Below are 20,820 nucleotides of genomic sequence, written 5' to 3'. Positions count from 1 at the left end.
GTCTCTTTGCATAGCAAGAGTGAACTTTAATCCATTCCCAACAAGTTCTTCATCTCCATCTGAGACCACCTCAATCTGGACTTCATTGTCTATATCACTATCAGCATTTTGGTCAAAACCATTCAACAAGTCTCTAGGAAGTTCCAAACTTTTCTACATTTTCATGTCTTCTTCTGAGCCCTCAAACTGTTCCAACTCTTCCTGTTACCCAGTTCCATAGTTGCTTCCACATTTTCAGGTATCTTTACAGCAGCATCCAACTTTGCTGGTGTCAATTTACTATATTAGTCTGTTCTCATGCTACTCATAAAGACATACCTGAGACTGGGTAATTTATAAATAAAAGAGGTTTAACTGATTCACAGTTCCACACGGCTTGGGAGGCCTCACAGTCATGGTGGAAGGCCAAGGAGGAGCAAAGTCATGTCTTACATGACAGCAGGAAAGAGAGTATGTGCAGGGGATCTCCCCTTTATAAAACCATTAGATCTTGTGAGACTTATTCACTGTCATGAGAACAACATGGGAAAGACCCTCCCCCGTGATTCAATTATCTCCCATCAGGTCCCTCCCATGACACATGAGAATTATGGGAGCTACAATTCAAGATGAGATTTGGGTGGGCACACAGCCAAACCATATCAGAAGCAAACTCAACTTAACATTTACTAAACCAGCAAGTTAGCCATCCTACTTTGTCTTGATCAGAAAGTGGATGTTGCTTGTGATAACTTAATGGCTCAAAGCAGCCTAAGTTCCATAGCCTAGTAAAGAGTTAATAATACTTAATAAGGAGTTTATTATATGTCATCCATGTCAAAATGATCATATTAGGGTAAACATCTGTTTGAGACTATTTGTGTATTAATTTAAACACAGTGACATTCCTTCATTTTGAGTATTTAATGTTCTTATAAATGCAACCAAGCAGCAATCAGGTTTTAAATCTTTTTAATAGTCTTTAAGTCTCTGGATTGGCTGTTTTCACTATTTTTAAACCTGCACTTAGCTGTATCTTTTTGAAATTTGAGTATATGTTTAGCTGAAAATAAGTACCTACAGAAGAAACAGGAATGGTGTGGCAGTCATGCTGTCCTACTAGGCATCCCTTCAAATATTTTTTCAGGTATATGAAATTCATAAGCTATTCAGTCCATGCATACTGGGAGGCTGTGGGAAATGTCATTTTAATGGTGAGATTTAACATCGATGTTTCAAAGAAATACTGTTTAGCTACCCACTTTACTTCTTGCTTGTGATTTTCTTAGCTTTTATGTTGACTGACAGGCTCCCCATACCCCATCCTTCACTCCACCCTCCAACCTCTGGGCATCCAGTACCCTTGGTCTGTCCCTTGAGGAACCGCGGGCACCCTGTGGTGCCTTATTCATACCATCCCTTTTTGTTAATGGCCATTATCCCAATTTAACCTACTCATTCTTTTCTATTATCCAATCAAACAAGGTCCTATCTTGGGTCCCTTATTCTTTTGTTCCTTTTGCCCCCCTCTTAGTTGATTAAATCTTTCTATGTTTTTAATAAATGCTCTTCTCCCACCAGGTAACAAAACGAAAGCATAATTTTTTAACCTAAGGAATATTTTGCTGTACAATTTTTACACACCGTGGCAGCTGTGTGATTCTAGTCTTTACTTCCTCAAGTCTCTCCCTGAAAATGCCCTGGGAATTCTTTTCCTATATTTTTCATCATGTCTTACTCTAATCAAGAAAAAAAAAAACCCAATAAGAAGTCAACAGATTCAGTACTCTCAGAGTAAAGTTACAACTCTTCAAACTTTGATGGACTGAAGCAGCTCATTTGTAACTTCTATCCTTATAAATCCATCCCAGAAATCACCTCACTAAAATAGTTTATCATCTTATGTCCTACTCAAAGGATTTCATTCCTCCTAATGCCCTCAGAATCAAGTTCCAGCTCTTCATACCTTTTCAAAGTCCCTCAAATCTGGTGTCACCTGAACTTCCTAACATTGTTTCCCATAATCTTCCAATCCAAACATGTGTTCAGCAAACTGGCTTTCTCTTTTCTTTAATTTGAAATGTCGTTCCTTTAACTTTCTCTCCTCCTTCCTAAATTTTTATCATACTTTAAGGCATGGCTTCATCTCACCTCCTGATTAGCCCTTACTTGAAGACTCAGTCCATACAGATTTCATTTCTAGGCAATTCTATTTTTCTTTCATTTTTTTTTCTGAATCAAATAACAGCTTAAATTTTTATATAACCATTCCACAACCAGAGTTTATGTGTAATAAAAGCATATTCAAGCTGAAGTAAACCTAAGATGGAAGTCTGTAAGGGCAGCTGATGCCTGAATACTAAAATGCTGATTCTAAAATCAGGAAAGATCTAGTAAGTTTCAGAGGGTCTTTAACTGGAGACTTCATGAGAACACTAAAACTGTTGCTTAGAGCGCATGAAACCCAAACCTATAATGAGAAATGCAAAGCATATGTTCTTATAATACCAGTATATGCACTATAAAGCTTAGGGCGTTCAATAGACTCTGATGTCATTCTCCGTGTCTTCCTTAGGGATGTGAAATAAGTCCTACCTACTGTGGGTAGGGCACTCAGCTGACTTTGATTTTCCTCTTTGAGTCACATCTTATTTGGTCTACTGTGGCATGGCCATTCTTGTTTCTTGGCTCTTATTACTAATTGTTAGTAGTTCTTAGTCTTTCTTAGTGTTAGTGCTGTTTAATCCAGAAATGACCTTTTAGGGCCTGAATTCAGTCCTTCTATCCTGAGCGTAGAGTGTCTGCATGCCTCGTGTGGGGATTAGAATTCTAACTCTAGCAGCTGTGTTATCTCTGTGCTATGTGGCTGGCAAAGACTTTAAAGCCCATTTGTAGGAAGAATATCTTTTGTAAACCATCAGCTTTGAAGTCAGATTTCTAAGTCTAAATTTTCTGTAGAAAGGCAATGGCAAACAAAATAACATGCCCTCAGTTTAAAGATCACTCCCCTGAACCACCTCACCCAGTAATTGTACCCAGTCTAAATCATTTTTTGTGTTTTAAAATTTCTTTGAAAATGTTCCTTTTTTCAGAACATTTGTATAGTAAGTAATATAGTAAGTAACTATTGGAGTTGTAGGGTGATTCATTGATTAATGTATTTCTTCTCCACTCTGGTGTATATTCCAACAGAGCAGAGACTGATTTATTGCATCATTACCTTCCCATCTGCTAGCATTGGCCCAGCTCCCCAAATACTTGTTGAATGGAAGAATACCTCATAAGGTTGATATATAAGGAAAAGAAATAAACTGTATACAGCACTATATAAACAAACATACCCAGTCAGCCCTCTGTATTTGCAGGTTCTACATTATGGGACTCAACCGACTATAGACTGGAAACATTCGAGGAAAGAAGAAAACAAAAAAAAATAACAATACAACAATAAAAATAATACAGTCCAACAACTATTTTCATAGCATTTACATTGTATTAGGTATCATAAGTAATCTAGAGATGTTTTAAAGCATAGAAGATATATTAATATGTAGGTTTTATACACATAGTGCACCATTTTACATAAGGGACTTGAACATCCATGAATTTTGGTATCCCTCAGGGTTCTGAAACTAATCCCTGATAGATGCGACTGTATATGTGTGTATGTATCAGTATATAGAGTACTATGGTTAGCACATGGTAAGTATTCCGTACATTTTGATTTTTTTTTATTATTATTGCTTGGAACCTCAACTGAAAATGTGTCTCCTTCTCGCACAGAACATGGATACTTCTTGTGCTATGTCACAAGAAGTCACTATCTCCCCAAATAAAAGGCTAGATTGATCAGAATGTTTGCATCTTTCCCAGTCAAGCACCTGGCTAGGCCCATTAAGCCTAGGGCCCTACCTCTCAGTGTTTTTCAATCCCCTGACACTCAGTACTCTCATTACATATTTGGTGACTTAACTTACAGAATTGCTAAACTCACATTTCTGAACATGGCTTCTAAAACTGACTATCTCTCCCCAGATTAGCCAGAAGGTCTGCAAGGAAGAACAGAGACCAGATGGCCTACAGCAGCTAGCAAGGTTAACTTCACAGGGCACCATCGCGCCTTTCAAAGTTACCATTTCACAAAGTTTTGCCTGGGAACTCAGCAGGATCTTTAGTAACAGGAAAGAATTAGAAATAAATGGCTAAATGAAACCTAGATTTATGTTTCAGTCAATTGAGAGAATCTGACATGGTATGTGCCAGCCCACAGTAGGTATTCAGTAAGTAACTGTTGAATAAATTTGGTGGTAGAAAAAATATCTCAGTGGCTCTTGGCATTCATTGCCTCTTCTATAAAGAGAGACTGTACTATACATCCCTCTTCTGCCTTTGAGCAGGACTTTAAAACTATGACTCTAGTAAAATCAAGAGTATTTTCACAACCAAGACAAGTTTTTACAATGGTTTTACTCCACACAGTAAAAAAGAAAGAAAGAAAAAAATGATGAAGCTCCCTGAATTACTGGATGGGAAACACTGGCTTCTTTAATGCAGGAATGCAGACTGGCTTCGCGGTTCTTGAAGGAGAAATGCATAACTCTTCCTCTCCACGCTTTTGGCTGGAGACACCCTGTGGGTAAGTTTGGGGGAAAGGTAAAAGAGGGAGTGGGCAATTCCAGTATCTTCACATAGGGAAAAGGTAACGAAGAATCAGGCTGTAAAAGCCAGTTATTGGGAGAGGAAATAAAACTTAAAAATTTGTCGTTACTGGAAAAAAAAAAAAAAGGTAGGGACAAAAGGAATAGGAAAATGATGGGGGTGGCGGGACTAGTAAAGGAAAACCTGAAAAGGAAGTTGGAAAGAGGAAAGAGTGTCATACGCATTTTGTTTTTACTCCTGCTCCTTCTCTCTCACTCCCTCCAGAAGCTAGAAAAAGTTTGCACGCGCAACTTTAGGGATGGGAGACGGGGCTCTTCACCAACAGACCCATGAAAAGAAGTGCCCGCTTCACCCTTCCTCATTCGCGCCGCTGTCCTTTCCCTCTCGCGGGGTGATGGGCAGGAGGCGACACTCTTGGGACACGGTAGCCCAGGGGGATCCCCCGGAATCCCGTCAGGCTCTAGCAGCACGCAGCTCTCCCTCTGGCAAAGCCTCCTCTGCCTTGGCCATCCACCTCCCGGAAAAGAAAAAGGAAAGATTGAGCCTCTAAACCTTCCTTTTCCCCCTCCCCCTCTTCCCGGGGGAGCTAAGGAAGAAAGTACCGTTCTGTGATTCACTGGAGAGAAAAGAGGGAGGAGGCAAAAGAACTCGGAGTGCCAAAGCTAAATAAGTTAGCTGAGAAAACGCACGCAGCTTGCAGCGCCTGCGCCGGGTGCGCCAACTACGCAAAGACCAAGCAGGCTCCGTGCGGACCGGCCGCGGGGCTACGGACCCGGCTTTGGCCTTCAGGCTCCCTAGCAGCCGGGAAAAGGAATTGCTGCCCGGAGTTTCTGCGGAGGTGGAGGGATATCAGGAAACCGCTTCTTCCTCACTTCGCCGCCTGGTGAGTGTCGGGGAGATTGGCAAAAGCCTAGGAAAGGACTGGGGAAAATAGCCCTGGGAAAGTGGAGAAGGTGATCAGGAGGCCGGTCCACTACGGCAGTTTATCTGTCCGATCAGAGCCAGACGCGACGCGTCCACTTCGCAGTTCTTTCCAGGTGTGGGGACCGTAGGACAGACGGCCAATCCCGCCGCCCTCCGTACCAGCACACCCAGGACAGTCAGCCTCGCTCCCCAACGTCGAGGGCGCTCTGGCCACGAAAAGTTCCTGTCCAGTGTAATTCTCAATTCCTTGCTTGGTTTTTTTCTCCAGAGAACTTTTGGGTGGAGATATTAACTTTTTTCTTTTTTTTTCCTTGGTGGAAGCTGCTCTAGGGAGTGGGGAGGAGGAGGAGAAAGTGAAATATGCTGGAGAAGAGCGAGCCCTCCTTGTTCTTCCGGAGTCCCATCCATTAAGCCATCACTTCTGGAAGATTAAAGTTGTCGGACATGGTGACAGCTGAGAAGAGAGGAGGATTTCTTGCCAGGTGGAGAGTCTTCACCGTCTGTTGGGTGCATGTGTGCGCCCGCAGCGGCGCGGGGCGCGTGGTTCTCCGCGTGGAGTCTCACCTGGGACCCGAGTGAATGGCTCCCAGGGGCTGTGCGGGGCATCCGCCTCCGCCTTCTCCACAGGCCTGGGTCTGTCCTGGAAAGATGCTAGCAACGGGGGCGCTGGCAGGATTCTGGATCCTCTGCCTCCTCACTTATGGTTACCTGTCCTGGGGCCAGGCCTTAGAAGAGGAAGAAGGGGCCTTACTAGCTCAAGCTGGAGAGAGACTAGAGCCCAGCACAACTTCCACCTCCCAGCCCCATCTCATTTTCATCCTAGCGGATGATCAGGGATTTAGAGATGTGGGTTACCACGGATCTGAGATTAAAACACCCACTCTTGACAAGCTCGCTGCCGAAGGAGTTAAACTGGAGAACTACTATGTCCAGCCTATTTGCACACCATCCAGGAGTCAGTTTATTACTGGAAAGTAAGTGTTCCAACTTCTTATATTTATTCCTTGGAGAAATCTTAAGCATTTAATGAAGATCCAGCTCCAAATTTAAGGGAATAACAGAAACTATGGGGAACAACTGAATGAATGAAGAATGAATGAATGATGTATGGTATTGGGGTACCGTGTTAAAATGGATACAATGTTAATGATCTTAATTTTCTAGTCACTAGTGTAGTCTAGTTTTCCCTTTTAGAGCCAATTGTAAGTTTTTAAATGAGATGAGAACGTATAGATACCCACCAACCAGAGATTTCCAGAAATGGTCTCCTGTTTCAAATCTATTCTACTTTTGAGCATGCTCAGATTTTGTTTCAGATGTCATACTAGAATTCACACTCACCGTCACTGATAAGAAAGATCAAAATTTTTTTTTACTCTTGGTGCATTCTTAAATCTAGAATTGAATTATCAGAGAAAATGAGCCAACGAAACAGATATAGAGTAATGTAAAATATGACCAGTTTATGTATGACTCTGCTTCGGTCTTTGATGGGTCATTTTCTCTTATGAGACCCCCTAATGAAGGCCATATTTAGTTAGCAAAGCAGTTCTCAAAATGCAAGGAAATACAATGGTAAGTGCTCACTCAAGAGGAGTCAAACTTCATCTGCAGTTTTCTGCTGCTCTTCACAGGTCTGGAATTTTCTGACTAACCAACAGAAATCAGACTATTTTGATGCTTAACTAAAGTGCTTCTCATATTGTTGCTGCTTTGCTAAGTAGCTAAATCTACTTAAATTGTTCATACATTTTCATATTTCTACTCTATCCTATCAGAACACAGGCTACTGGAATTGATTTGGATGTACAAATTCAGCCTGTGGAACGAAGATAAACTAGGAAGGGCAGGGGTTAAGCGGGACAGAGGTAGAAGAAAAGCCTTAGCCATTTCAATCTATGTCTTGTGATTTCAGTTGCAGGACAGGGAACCCTTGCTTCTGTGAAGTTGTTCTTGGAATTGGATCCTATAAAAGTAGCCAGTATCCATTGGAAAAATAAAGACTATTTTGTAAGAATCTCTGTCTCACAGAGACTTTTGCTTACAGCATGATTTCCACTGCTTAGCAAACTGTCAGAACTTAGCATCATTGCCAGAAAAGAAAAAAATTATTGTCCTTCCCTCTCCTGAGAATGAGAAAAGTCTCACTGTACTTCAGGGTCATTTTAAAGGTTAACTGTGGCATCAGAAAATCAAGGGTATTTGATATTTATAAAGGAGTAGATTATTGGCTGGAAAATAAGTGCATCTGGTGGCCTAGAGGTCCAAGTTCTTCATGTCTAATTCCAAACACCCTTATATTTGGCTCATGAAATAAATGTCTCACAAAGCCTCACTGGACCTCTTCAACTAACTTATAGAATTTACATTTACACAGATAGCCAACAGTGGTTGAAAATATGTAACTGAACTATACGAATTTATTTTTCACAATAAAGCATATGTTCAAGGCTTTTCACCAAACAAGAAAATTTGTTCTTAAACATTATCTTGCACTGAAACAATATGTAGGTTTTATCTTTTAACCATTATGTTTACTTAATAAAATGAAACAGAAACTAAGGTGGAAATATTTCCTAATTTTTCTCTTTGGTGAAAGATTAACGTCTCTGTAATTTCAATGCAATCAAACATCTGATGAGATTTCTTTTCTCATTAAAAATTTTTATTCAGTGCAACAGGTTGTATAACTTTTATAGACAAGAAGTACAAATAGCTACTGTGATTTGATTTAAATTTCTATTTGAATTAAACATTTGAATACTTTTTCACTTGCAATTTCTCCTTTTAGACAAATTGCTGGAAGCTTCATTTAAATGAACACAGATGTAAGAAATAAAGCAGTTATGGAAGCCCAGTTCTGGACACATTATTAACCCATTTATGCCTGAGGTTGCAATTTTTTGAATTTTTGCAATCAGACCCTGGCAATGATCTTGAGCAGTAGTATATAAATTACTCCCACATGTTTAGAATTCCAATAATGGAACACTAGGCATAAATGAGTTAATAAGGCAGGTCCCAGAGAATATGGTCATTTGTTCTCTCTATGAACACATGTCTATGCCTTGTGGATCTTCTAAATTAAAAAAGGAAGCCATAAAAAAAACTGAAATGAACTGAACTATTTTAAGGGAAATAAAACGGGTTATGTGAAGCGTGACGTGATTCAAATATCTTCACATGACATAGAGTTTACATAATTGAAGCTGAAGTTACTTTTGATACTATTAACAAAACAGCCTTCCCTTTATATTTTTCTGGAGCCAAAAATTAAAAATCCATTTTCTTTTACTACACAAATCTGTAACAAATTGAAGATTCCCTTAATAATTTACATCATACTAGTCTGGCAATATTGATTATTAGTCAGCCTGTCAATAAGCATTCATGTGTACAGACCCCTGCATTGGAGCTATGAAGAAGAAACAAGAAGTGAGCCCTAATCTCTGGATAGTAGTTCTCAAGTTGTAGTATGCAAAAAGAATCAGTCCATGCTATTTAAAATGCAGATTTCTGGGCCCTTCAGCTTTGGTAGGTCTGGGGTTGAGTCTAGAAATCAACAGTGATTTAATGAGCATGTCAGGTTGTTGTGATGATGACGTTATCAAAAATAAATTAAGACTGTTAGTATTAAATGTTGGTGTCTGCTGAACAGTCACTGTGTTCTGGGGTAATGAATTTTATATGCATTGTCTCATTTAATCCTTGCAACAACTTTAGGTAGTTGCTCTTGTTATGCCCATTTTATATTGATGTTGCAACAGATTCTAAGAAGGGTAGTGATGTAGGGATTCTATGCACTGGGCTTTGAGAAACAGCGTTCTAGGTGTTCATAGTTGTCTTGATGAGATAAAAGGTTGATTGGGAAAGTGACTGCCTGTGTTTGATTTACTTCAAAGTAATGTACTCACTTTTTTTTTTTACAGTTTTGCAAATAAAGATATGGATTAAAAATATCATTTTTTTCTTAAAAGAGAATATAGTGAAGGCTTCATAAAGTGAATTATAAGTTTTGCAAAACCTAGACATGTTTTATGCAGACTTTAGAGGAGGAAAGGTTGACAATCTGAATTGAATTCATATCTTTGATAGTAATTTTGTGTTTTTACTATTTTGTTACTCATTTATCCCACTTGAAATACCATGATGATCGCTGTTAAGAAATGTGAAGGTAACTCAAATAATGTTTATTTCTAATGGGATATTTGATAAATTCACTGTGCTTAAAACAACCCCCTACCCAACTGGTATCCCTCACCATCGATAATCACTCTCCCAGTTTCTCATACCTTAAATTAATTTTGCCTGGTTTTGAACTTTATACAAATGGAATTACAGAGAGGGTACTCTTCTATGTCTGGTTTCTTTTAGCATTAAGTTTGTAAAATTTTTCCATGTTGTTGCCTGCAGATATTCACTAACATTGAATAGTATTCCTTTGCATAAGCATATTACAATTTATTTATCCATTCTACTGTTAATAGACATTTGGGTTGTTTTCATAGTTGGGTTATTATAAACAGTGCTACCATAAAAATACTTGTATATGTTTTTTGTGAACGTAGTTTATGCATTTCTCTTAGATATCTGTCAAGAAGTGGAAATCCTGGGTTAAAGGGATGTCTATGTTCAGTTTTGGTAGATACTGCTCAAGTTTCCCAAAGTGATTCTACCAGTTTGTACTCTCACCAGTAATTGTATGGAATATTCTACTTGCTTCACATCTTTGTTAACATTTAGTATTATCTTTTTTCATTTTAGCCACTCTGGTCATTATGCACTGCTACATCATTATGGTTTAAATTTGCGTTTTCCTGACAACTAATAAAGAAGAGCATCTTTTCACATTTTTATGGACCCATTTTATATCCCCTTTAAAGAAGTATTTATTCAAGTATTTTGCCTAGTTTCTCTTTAGATGATTGTTTCTGCCTTATTAATTTGTGGTAGTTATTTATATATTCTATTCCTTTGTTAGATATTTGTATTGCAAGTCTCTTTCCCCATACTGTGGCTTGCTTCTTCACTCTCCTCTACAGCGTTTTGGTTTTTTAGTGTATGTTTTTTGGTGGTTTTGGTGTGTTTGGTTTTTTTTAGCGATTTTTCATTTTTTTAATTAACAGGAGGTTTTAATTTTCTTGTAATCCACGTTATAATCTTTTTCTTTTTGTGTCCTATTTAAGATATTCTCCCTACCCCAAGATCATGACCATGGTCTTTTATCCCTAAGAGTTTTATTGTTTTGTTTTTATATTTAGATTATGATTCATCTGAGATTAGTTTTTAGTATGGTTTTCCATTGGACTGCAGCATCACCTTTTCATAAATCAGATGAATGCACATGTTTGATCTGTTTCTGCACTTTTCCATTCCAATTCTCATTGTTTTCACTGTCAATTTGTTGTGTCAATCCTATGTTCTCTTAACTACTATAGCTTTATAATAAATATTAATATCTTGAATGTAAAACCTCCTGCTTGTTCTTCAAAATTGCCTTGGCTATTTTATACCAGTTCATTAATTTTCCTAGGAAAGAAGAGAGTATAGATGTACAGATGCAAATAGCTTGGAAGATTTAGTTTTGGGACTCTGAAGTAATTCTCTTCTGAATTATCCTACAGGTAATTAGCTGAGAAGGAAAATCTGAAGGTTTAACGAGAGAGGGAGAGAGATACAAAATATCTGCTAGGAGAGTGAGAAAGTGAATTGGATAAAGAAATGCAGTAAAAATACTGGCCTGTAATGAGAGCCCACTTGAGATTTGTGGTCATAAATTTTAACAAACACCAGGCATTTTTTGTTTGTTTTTCTCCCACCCTGCTTGGTGCTTGTGTGCAGAAGTACGGTTGAGGAGGTGGAATTAACTAGTTTTTGAGATTTGCCGAATAACTAGCATGGTGGATCGTGGACTCTTTGCAAAGAAAGGGGGAATACTATGGGGGCTTATGTTCTCTTAAAAAGTGCTGAGGTCAATAAATTAACTGTCTGAATGTCATTGAAATGAGAACACTACAGTAAACTTGGAAAGTTGAAAACATAGATAATAGTGATTGGGAAAGTGTATGCATGGGGTCAAAATTCAGTTATGCAGTACAGGTTTTGAAAATTATATGGTAATGAGTGCTAAGGTCAGATGGGGGAAAATATCTTTGGAAGTAAAGAAGGCAAAGTATTTGAAGGACAGAGTGTTGAATAATCACTCCCATGGATATCCATTGAGAAATCACTGAGAACAAAAAGAGAAATAGTAGCAAAGACAACAGCGAGCCAGTGCTGGGATCATCTATGAATGAGGGGTCAGGTTCCAGAAAGGCCTGAAGTTGGATGAAGGACTCTAACAGCAAAGATAATGAGTCTGTTGTCTGTTGCCTTACTTTTCAAAGGCGTTGAGCTTTTAAAGGGAGACAAGAGCCAAAATTGTCTAGAAGTGCCAGTGAAAAACTGAGAGAGCACCCGTACCTGCTGCAGGCTCTGTGAATATTGGGATGTGAGTAAAAGCCCAGCCCCAACTTGAAAATACAGCAGGGACAGCCAGCAGTTAATTACAGCAAAAAGGTACAGGGGCTGTCCAGGGAAGAGATGAAGTTAAAGAGGATTTTGCTTTGAGACCAGATTGCACAACATAGTGAGACCCTGTGTTTAAAATTAAAAATAATTAGCTGTGTGTGGTGGCATGCACCTGTAGTCCCAGCTACTAGGGAGGCTGAGGTGGGAGGATCCCTTGAGCACAGGAATTTGAGGCTGCAAAGAGTTATGATTGGGCCACCGCACTCTAGCGTTGGTAACAGAGCAAGACCCCATCTCTTAGAAAACAAAAGTTTTAAGGAGGATTTTGCTAAATAACAGTGGGCCTATTGGAAAGGGTTAGGGAGTTGGGATGGGGAAAGGATTGAGTGAGAGTAGAGGAGGGACACAGACATATAGGTATTAGAATCTGAATGAAAGCAAATATATTGGAAAGTTTGAAATTTTGGTAAAGACTTAAATAGGGATGAAAATCATGGTGGGTTTTTTTTTTTTTTTTTCCAGATCATCTCTTAGAAAGTGGTGAGTTTCTGGTTTTAATTATAGCCTCTTTCTGGAATTGCCTCAGCTGGGCCTTGTCAGCTACAGCCACACTGTATAGTCAGGCACTCAGTCGGGAGCTCTGGTGGCCTAGTTTGGTCTAGGAAGATAGAATCCAGATAGGCCTCCTCCGTGGATGGTAGTGGCCTGTCAAGGCAGGGGAACGTGTCTTCCAGTTTACAAAATATTACAAATATTTTAGATACTAAATGTTCAAGTTAGAATTGTCCTAGTGTTGGAAACCCTGAAAAGGTAACTGAATTCTTTCAGCCACTCTGATAGGAGAAAGAGTCAAGTAAGCTTAGGGCAATAGAGTTTGATTATTTCATTTCATAGGCATGTGTGTACACACACACACTCATTTCCCATCAGCTTATTGTAAACATCACGGTCATGCATGCTTCCTCTTCCATCCACTTCTTTTATTCAAGGCCTAGTTTTAAGCAGCATGTTACATTCAGACAATACTCAATAAATATAAATTACATTAGTTATATGAGTTCAGTCATTACTTTCATAAATATTTAATTGATACTTAAACATTTAGAAAAATGTACATGTTTACTGTTAGAAGTTCAGGAAAAACAAGTTTCCTTTAAGCCTTACTTTGACTCTGGAAAATAAATATAACAAGTGGAGAGGGTGGCTTTGACACCTCACACATCCATTTCAAAAAGAATGGCTCAATAGTCAAACCATTTGACAAAGAGCTGCCAATTCCTATTTGACCATATGGGTTTTCTGATAGTAGAATTATGGTCAAGTAAACTATTGGCACACTATTAAGCTCAAAGTCCATAATTTTAAAGAGTCTTTTAAAAAGCCATTGAAGTGAATTCCTATTCAGATAATTCTATTGAGTTTCTGAAATAGCTGTTCTTAAAGGTGGAAATTATCCAGGCGCAGAAGGCTGACGATGTCTTGTGTCATCCAAATGACAACTCTTAGAAATCAAAGCTAGGAGGACCAAAAGACCTAGAGCCCCTGCTTTTAATATGAGCTCAGTATGAAAGTCTTTTTATTTCAAAATTTGGTTTCATTCAGTTTTTTCTTATAGCAATATTCTAATATTAATTTTGATTTCATCTTTTTTGTAAGACTTTACCTTGATGTAGAGTTTGTTTCAGTGTTCTTTTATAATTCTAGATATATTCCCAGTAGTGTTACCTCATTGAGGCATTTTTTCCATGCCCTGTTGTAAAAAAGTAATAAAAATAAAAAACTTTCTGCTTCTCATCTTTTAATCTCTCTCTTCTATTTTATTTTTTATTTATTTATTTATTTTTTAGTGTTTTTTGAGATAGGGTCCTGCTGTGTCACCCAGGCTGGAGTGCAGCGGCATAATCATGGCTCACTTCAGCCTCAACCTCCCAGGCTCAAGTCATCCTCCTGCTTCAGCCTCCCAAGTACCTGGGACTACAGGTGTGCACCATCATGCCAGGCTAATTTTTGCATTTTTTGTAGAGACAGGGTTTTGCCATGTTGTCCAAGCTGGTCTCTAACTCCTGGGCTTAAGTGTTCCAGCCACCTCGCCCTCCCAAAGTGCTGGAACTACATGAATGAGCCACCTTGCCCAGCCCCTCTCTCCTCTAATTTACCCAACACATTTGCTTTACTAAAACAGACTGTCATGACATCACCATCCTCAGCGAACACCCTCCCTGGTCCCCTACTGACTACCAAAGAATAGGAAAAGAAGTAATTTTATATGGAAGGCCTTCTTGTGCCACTTGTTTTTCAGACATCCTGTTATTTGATCTTCACATTCACGCTGAAGGTAATTTTTTTTTATTTGAAAAATATTTCCAAAATATTTCACAAATGTCCACATTTTATGGATGGCCTATGAAAATTTTAGAGAAATTATATAAATTGGTCATGGTCACACAGCTTCTTAAGCAGCAGAGCTATTTGAACCTAAACTTGTGTGACTTTATTATTTTTCTTCACCCCATTCTGCCTCCTGTAAAAATTATAAACACCTCAGTCCAGTCTTTAAACAATATTTTTAGCCATATCTTTCTCCTTCTACCTTCAAACTCTACTCCAGGGAAATGGATGATTCACAGTTTCTCAAGAACATCTCGATTTCCTCTCTTCTTTGGCTCATTCTGTTTTCGCTTGTTGGAATTTACACCCTATCTCTCTTTGCCCAAATGCCAACCACTCATTAAAACTCACCTAAAATACGACTTTGCTTATACAGCTTTCCATGATTCCTTAGCCAGAAATAATTTATCTCAACGATGAGCTTTCTTATTCCTTTCTGTAACTGTCTCATTAGGCATGATTTTCCACTCCTTCACAGCTATTACTGAACCTCTTCCTTCCCTTGCTGGTCCCCTAAGCAGCAAAGCTGATTTATAATCTCCATAAATCTCACAGCACCCAGTCCAGTGCTTTGTACTAATAGGCACTAAGCAAATGTGTGAAGAATGAATGAATGGATGAATTGATGAATAAATGATTGTTTACTTCCCCCTGGCAGGCAATGTGATTGAGAAGAAATAGCATATAATTTATAGTAAGGAAATCTGAGTTACAGTACAGTGCTGATTCAACAGATTACTGACTTTGACCTTGAATACCTTTTTTGATATTTCTGAGATGCATTGTTTTCATCTGTAGAATCATAGTAATGATATTATTGACTTACCAATCTTAAAAGTTATTCCACTCATCGATTGACGTAACATATGTGAAAGTACTTTGATAATTTTACATATTATGTAATTTTAAAGTAAACATTCTTTTAAATTTAGAGTTATGTCTTCACAATTTTAATCATATAAAAACCTTACAAGAAGTGGCTTTTGTTCTTTTTTAAAGCTTTCTGTAAGTATAGTCATAGCTCTCATCCAATTTTAATCTGTTGATTAAAAAAAGGGTTAAAATTAAACCCCATATGTTTTAATTTTAATATATTTTATCTGGCATGGTGTTCTGCATGATATTGTTAGTTCTGAGATGTCCAAAAAGGTGACTGGGGTGTATTTTTTAAGGTCTCTGCACTTGCAAACTGTTTTAGTTGTTGTTGGTTGTCATATGTGGGAGAATCTATTGGAACCCTGCTAAGCCTGTGACAAGTGAGAGCAAATGTGTATTTAAACAGTGATGTTAAAAGTATAACACTAAATGAGAAATTGAAAATAGGGTAATGGAAAGGCCAGTGATTAATTACTTCAAATTCCTTCAACCAAAAATGTCAAGACATGTTATTGAATATTATTAATATATCTTATCCAGCTTTGAATTCCAGCTCACCCCTGGCACTACCACTTAGAAGGTACATAATAGTTTTGAATTAATATATTGTTTTAGGTTTCATAGGTATTGAGACTTCTGTGCTCTATTATCACTCTTTCAATAACCTCCTAAATGATTATATTGCTTACAGGTTCTGAATCCACCTCTACAATAAGACCTGAGTAAAATTCCTACAATAGTAGAAATCATGACACTTCCCTGCTTAAAATTTTTAGAAGTTTCCACTGCTTGGAGACTAAAGCATAATTTCTAAGCATTCCATATAAGGGCCCTCAAAATCTGGCCTCCGCCAAGGTTCCGTTGCAATCTCCCAACAATTTTCCGTTTATACCTTCTTTGGATTATCACTGCCAGAGTACTTGTACTTTCCCACTAGGGCTGCATCCTCATACCACCCTGTTTCCTTCTAAGCAGGGCTTCCTTTGGTAGAATGTTCTTCATTCACCTCTGGGAAGACATCATTGCATCCTTCTAGACTCTCTACCACCCTCATCTCCTCACCAATGCTTTTCTGGTCATTTTCTCACCCCATCTCAGGCAGAGTCAAGTGCATTCTGCTCTGTTCCTACAGTCTTTTCTGCATACTTCTGTTTCAGTTTTTATACTTACCTCTTTCCTCTTAATCCATAAGTGTACAAGAATACACTAAATTATAAACTTCATATAGTCTAATTTAAAAATACATAAATATTATATGTATATACATATCTCTCATATATATATATATATATCACAATGATTAAAAGCAAAGAACTTATGTGACATCAGCCATATAACTTAAACTATCTATCCTTCAGTTTTTTCAGGGGAAAATGGGGATGATCATTATAGTACCTCATGGGGTTTATTATGAGGATTAAGTAGAATTGTGTACCTAAAGCATTTAGAACAGAGCCTGCCACATAGAAACCCATATAACCTTGATAATCTTGGTTACCTCCAGGCTGGGAAACTTTAACTTAGCCCATAAATAGTTAATGAATGTTTGCTGATAAGCAGACTCTCAATAAACATTTATGCAATAATTAAACCAAGTGAAAAGCTCTGAAGGAGAAGATATTCAAAAACTATGTTAAGTGTTTTATGACTGACATATTGAAAATGTCAGAATGACATTTTATATTCATTCTGAATTTTAGGAGCTTTCAAATTTTTCATCTGTTAGTACAATAGCTTAAAATGTAAGAGGAATGTTTTGATTTAAAAATTGTTAACATCATATTACCATTGCTCATCAACTGAAATATGATGCCATATTTGATAGAGTTGGATGAACATAGATATTTAGATTGGTAGCAACCTTTAGTAATTGTTCAAGCATAATTTTAAATTATATCATATTCGGACAAAGCAGTTATTTTAAGTGGAAGTTATTTGAGAAGCAGGAGGCACAGGATTGGACACCTATGTCTAACCCCAGCTCCACACTTCAAGTGAAACCTTAGGTTACTTAAAGCCTGTAGATCTCCTCATCAAATGAGAGTAGTAGGAACTTAAAAGACCATTCTTTCTTATCTTATTAAATAAGACCATAAGGGCAAAAATACATAGAGCATTACCTGGCATATAATAAATGCTCAATACATTCTAAGTTTTAGATTTAACTGAATTTTCAGGGAATTTATTTTGAATAGAAAGGGAAGAGTATTTCCAAAGTCTCAACTACTCCTATAAATTTTGTTCCAAATGGGCATATGTAGAATCCATATCAGAAATGACAGCATACTTATGAAATCAGAAATGACAGCATACTTACATAAGGTAAACCTAAAACTTTTAGGTTTACCTTATGTAAGCTTTACACACTTTTTCTTGGGTATAATAAGATGTGGCAGCCAACAAAGAGTGATAGAATTTTTAGAGCTCAAAGAGATGTTGAAAATTATCTTTCTCAAAACCTTCATTTTATAACAATGAATTCTTTCTCCACTGACTGAATATAATCAATAATAAAATTTCTCTATCCTATCACCAACACCAAATCTACCAGCCAACTGAGCCTCGTAGGGAGACATGCCAGAAAATAATCACTAGGTCATTGTCCCCTTCCTGAGGAGATACCATGATATGCTTTTCTTGAAATTTGGTTGTTCTCAAGCTTGGTAGAGAGGGTAAGGACCAGCAATAGATGAGAAAGAGGATGTGGCAACTGACTGGACCCTGTCGGAGTGCTGAATTGTTCCATGCACAAAGCCCAAATGGGCTGGATAGGCATGGTTTTGCAACATTCAGTGCCCAAGAAGGTCCAGCCAGCAGTTGGACACAGCAGCAAAAATTTGGGTGGCAACCAATGTTTGATTAAATTAAATTCATAACCACAAATCTAAAATAGGCACTAAAAATGCCAGCAGTTTTTTTACCTTCCTATATTATGTGTCCCATTCTTCAGAACTGCTATTTCCAAATTTCTCATCTTCTCAAACTGCTAATATCCTTTCATCAGCTCATTGCCTTGCTTCAAAATTCCATTGAGAATTAGAAGCAATAATAAATTAGCCCTTTCATTACCAACACCAAATTTACCAACTTACCAGCATTGACAGCACATGTGCAGCCTTCTTCTTCCAGTAGGCATTGAGATACATGCATCGGTCAAAGACCCATGCCTCCCCAAGCCACTTTTTTCTTCCTCAAGGACTTAGGTTTTACAATTTTACATTCTTTGTCATTTTTTTTATCTCTACTAAAGCATTTCTACCATCACATAAATGAGAGTAAGTTCCTTCTATCTAAAAATAAACCAAAATAAAGTGCACAATTTACTTAATTTTTCTGCACTTCTACCTAGCAAAAATTTGTGAATTATATATACTAACTCCATTTCAATTATTAAGCTATAATATATTAATACATACTGTAAATTTGATAGTATACCTGTATTATAATATTAATTCATCTCTACTATAATCTATACTATAATTGAAATTTTTAAAATAAATTTATAATTTATTAGAAATTTATTTAAAACATTGTCCCTAATCTTCAGTCTAAAACCAAATAATTTTTACATTGTTTTATCAGATTTTTAAAAATTACCTTTGGAGTTGAACATTATGAGGTTAAAGATTTTGTTAGATCCTTTGAACACACCAGGTTCTTACACAGGATAAGGTCATAATGAATGTATGTGAACGGAGTGATTCAGACTCAAATTAAAATTTAATTTGGTTTAGATATTTTTAAAATACTTGAAAATATAAACTCAAACATTTGAAATCAATTTTTTACTTTGTTCCTAGTTTGGCTGTCTTTGTAACTCTATAGTTTAATCATACATTTTTCCTAAATAAAAGATTTAGTTGAGCATAAAATCTTGTTAATAGCAATTTAACATTTATTTGGCATGTATGTGCTAAGAAATATACCTTATGTACATTACCCTGTAGTATATATTCTTAGTACATCTATCTCTAAAAAATATATTTATCTCTATATATGTATATATCTATATCTGTATCTCTTTTATATATTCTCCAAGTCTCATAACTCTAGAGTAATTATTATTATCCACATTTTACACTTGAAGAAATCAAGCTCAGAGAAGTAAGGTATCTTGGCCAAGGTCCCATGTAAGCAATGAAGCCAAGATTCCAACTCCAACACTAGGATTTTTCAATGACATTATTCAGATGGCTGACAGGATGGGTTTGTTATCCCTGCACAGCTTTCTTTAGGGTAGAAAACAATAAATATCTTTTGTTATTAAAGTAAAGCAACAGCAGGCTAAGTAGATATAGTTATTCTAAAAACCAGAGACTCATATTCAAAATTGTTTCCCATACAGTTTTGGGAAGTTGGAAGAAGTTCTTGTGTTTTATTTGTTTCATATATAAATTAATGATGTCAATATTACCTTTCAGAATTTCTAAGAATACTTAACCTATTAATCAAACTATGTTTCTCTTATTGAGAGATGAAATGAAGAACTCAAATATTCCGTAAGTGTAGATGCCATAAGGCATTTAAAATATAATTCCAGTTCTATTTTTGTTACTGTGTTTTGAAGTAATAACTAGTTCCTATACAATCTTTTGTTTAAATTTGACTGTGAAAAGTTTTTATATTTTTTTCCACATATATTATTGATCCTAACAACCTCTCAAATATTAACAATTAGATATTTAGGACTGTAAGATGTATATAATAGAGCAATGTATAAGAATTACTAAGAGAACTTGTTAAAATATTATGCCTCTGGTCCTACCCTAATATTTCAGAAGGGCGAGGGTGGTGGTCTCGGTTCTGCATTTCCAATAAGCTCCCTGGTGAAGGTGAAGTTGCTGGTCTGGGAACCATACTGAATAACACTGTGGTAGAGTTTTGATCTTTAATGCTCCATGGTGATTTATACCATCTTTGTCTCTTTTTTTTTTCTCCCAACTGTTTATTTAACACCTGCTATATGCATATGACTATTTAATTTAAGCACTATCTTAGAATCAAGTCAGTTGACTTGTGTTTTTCCTCCTAAAGTCTGCAATTGAAAGCTTGTTTAAGGTCTCACAGAGTTCAATCTTGGAGGAAACATCCCTATTAATGTATGTCTGTTCTCCCATAAAATAAGTTTATATATTCTTATTTTAGGCTTAGTAATTGGTTCAAGAGCAAAAAGCAACTGATAACTGAATAATGAGTTTCTGAGAACTGAATCATGAAGTTAAAGGTACTAGGAGATGTAAACATTTTGGAGTATAGTTCTTTTTTATGTGCTCCTTTTCTACTACAGTATGAACTTGAAGAAAACAAATGCTTATTTCAGTGTGTTGTTTAAATCAGGAAGCTATGAATTTTATCTGGTTTTCATCAGTTTCAGAGTATGTGCATATACAGTATATCATAATTTTCTAAAGTGTTATAGCCATCTTAGCTAGATAATTCACAGTCATTATTTATCTCTAAAAGAAAAATGGGTCAATTGGATTA

At 36.9% G+C, this 20,820-nt stretch overlaps 1 protein-coding gene across 1 annotated transcript in view; it reads left to right on the top strand.

The window, feature by feature from the left end:
• The first annotated feature begins 5,318 nt into the window (after positions 1-5,318).
• The window catches only part of ARSJ (arylsulfatase family member J), a 77,180-nt gene continuing 61,678 nt past the window's right edge, over positions 5,319-20,820 (top strand). Inside the window, exons 1-2 of the mRNA XM_030798632.1 lie at positions 5,319-5,521; positions 5,884-6,536. Of these exons, the coding sequence (XP_030654492.1) occupies positions 6,142-6,536 (395 nt within the window). The 5' untranslated portion in view covers positions 5,319-5,521; positions 5,884-6,141. The remainder of the gene's footprint in view (positions 5,522-5,883; positions 6,537-20,820) is intronic.

Source organism: Nomascus leucogenys, chromosome 18 (assembly GCF_006542625.1).
Source record: "Nomascus leucogenys isolate Asia chromosome 18, Asia_NLE_v1, whole genome shotgun sequence".
NCBI lineage: Eukaryota > Metazoa > Chordata > Mammalia > Primates > Hylobatidae > Nomascus > Nomascus leucogenys.
Note: the sequence above shows the minus strand (reverse complement) of the source record. Positions and strands in the feature narration are given on the sequence as shown.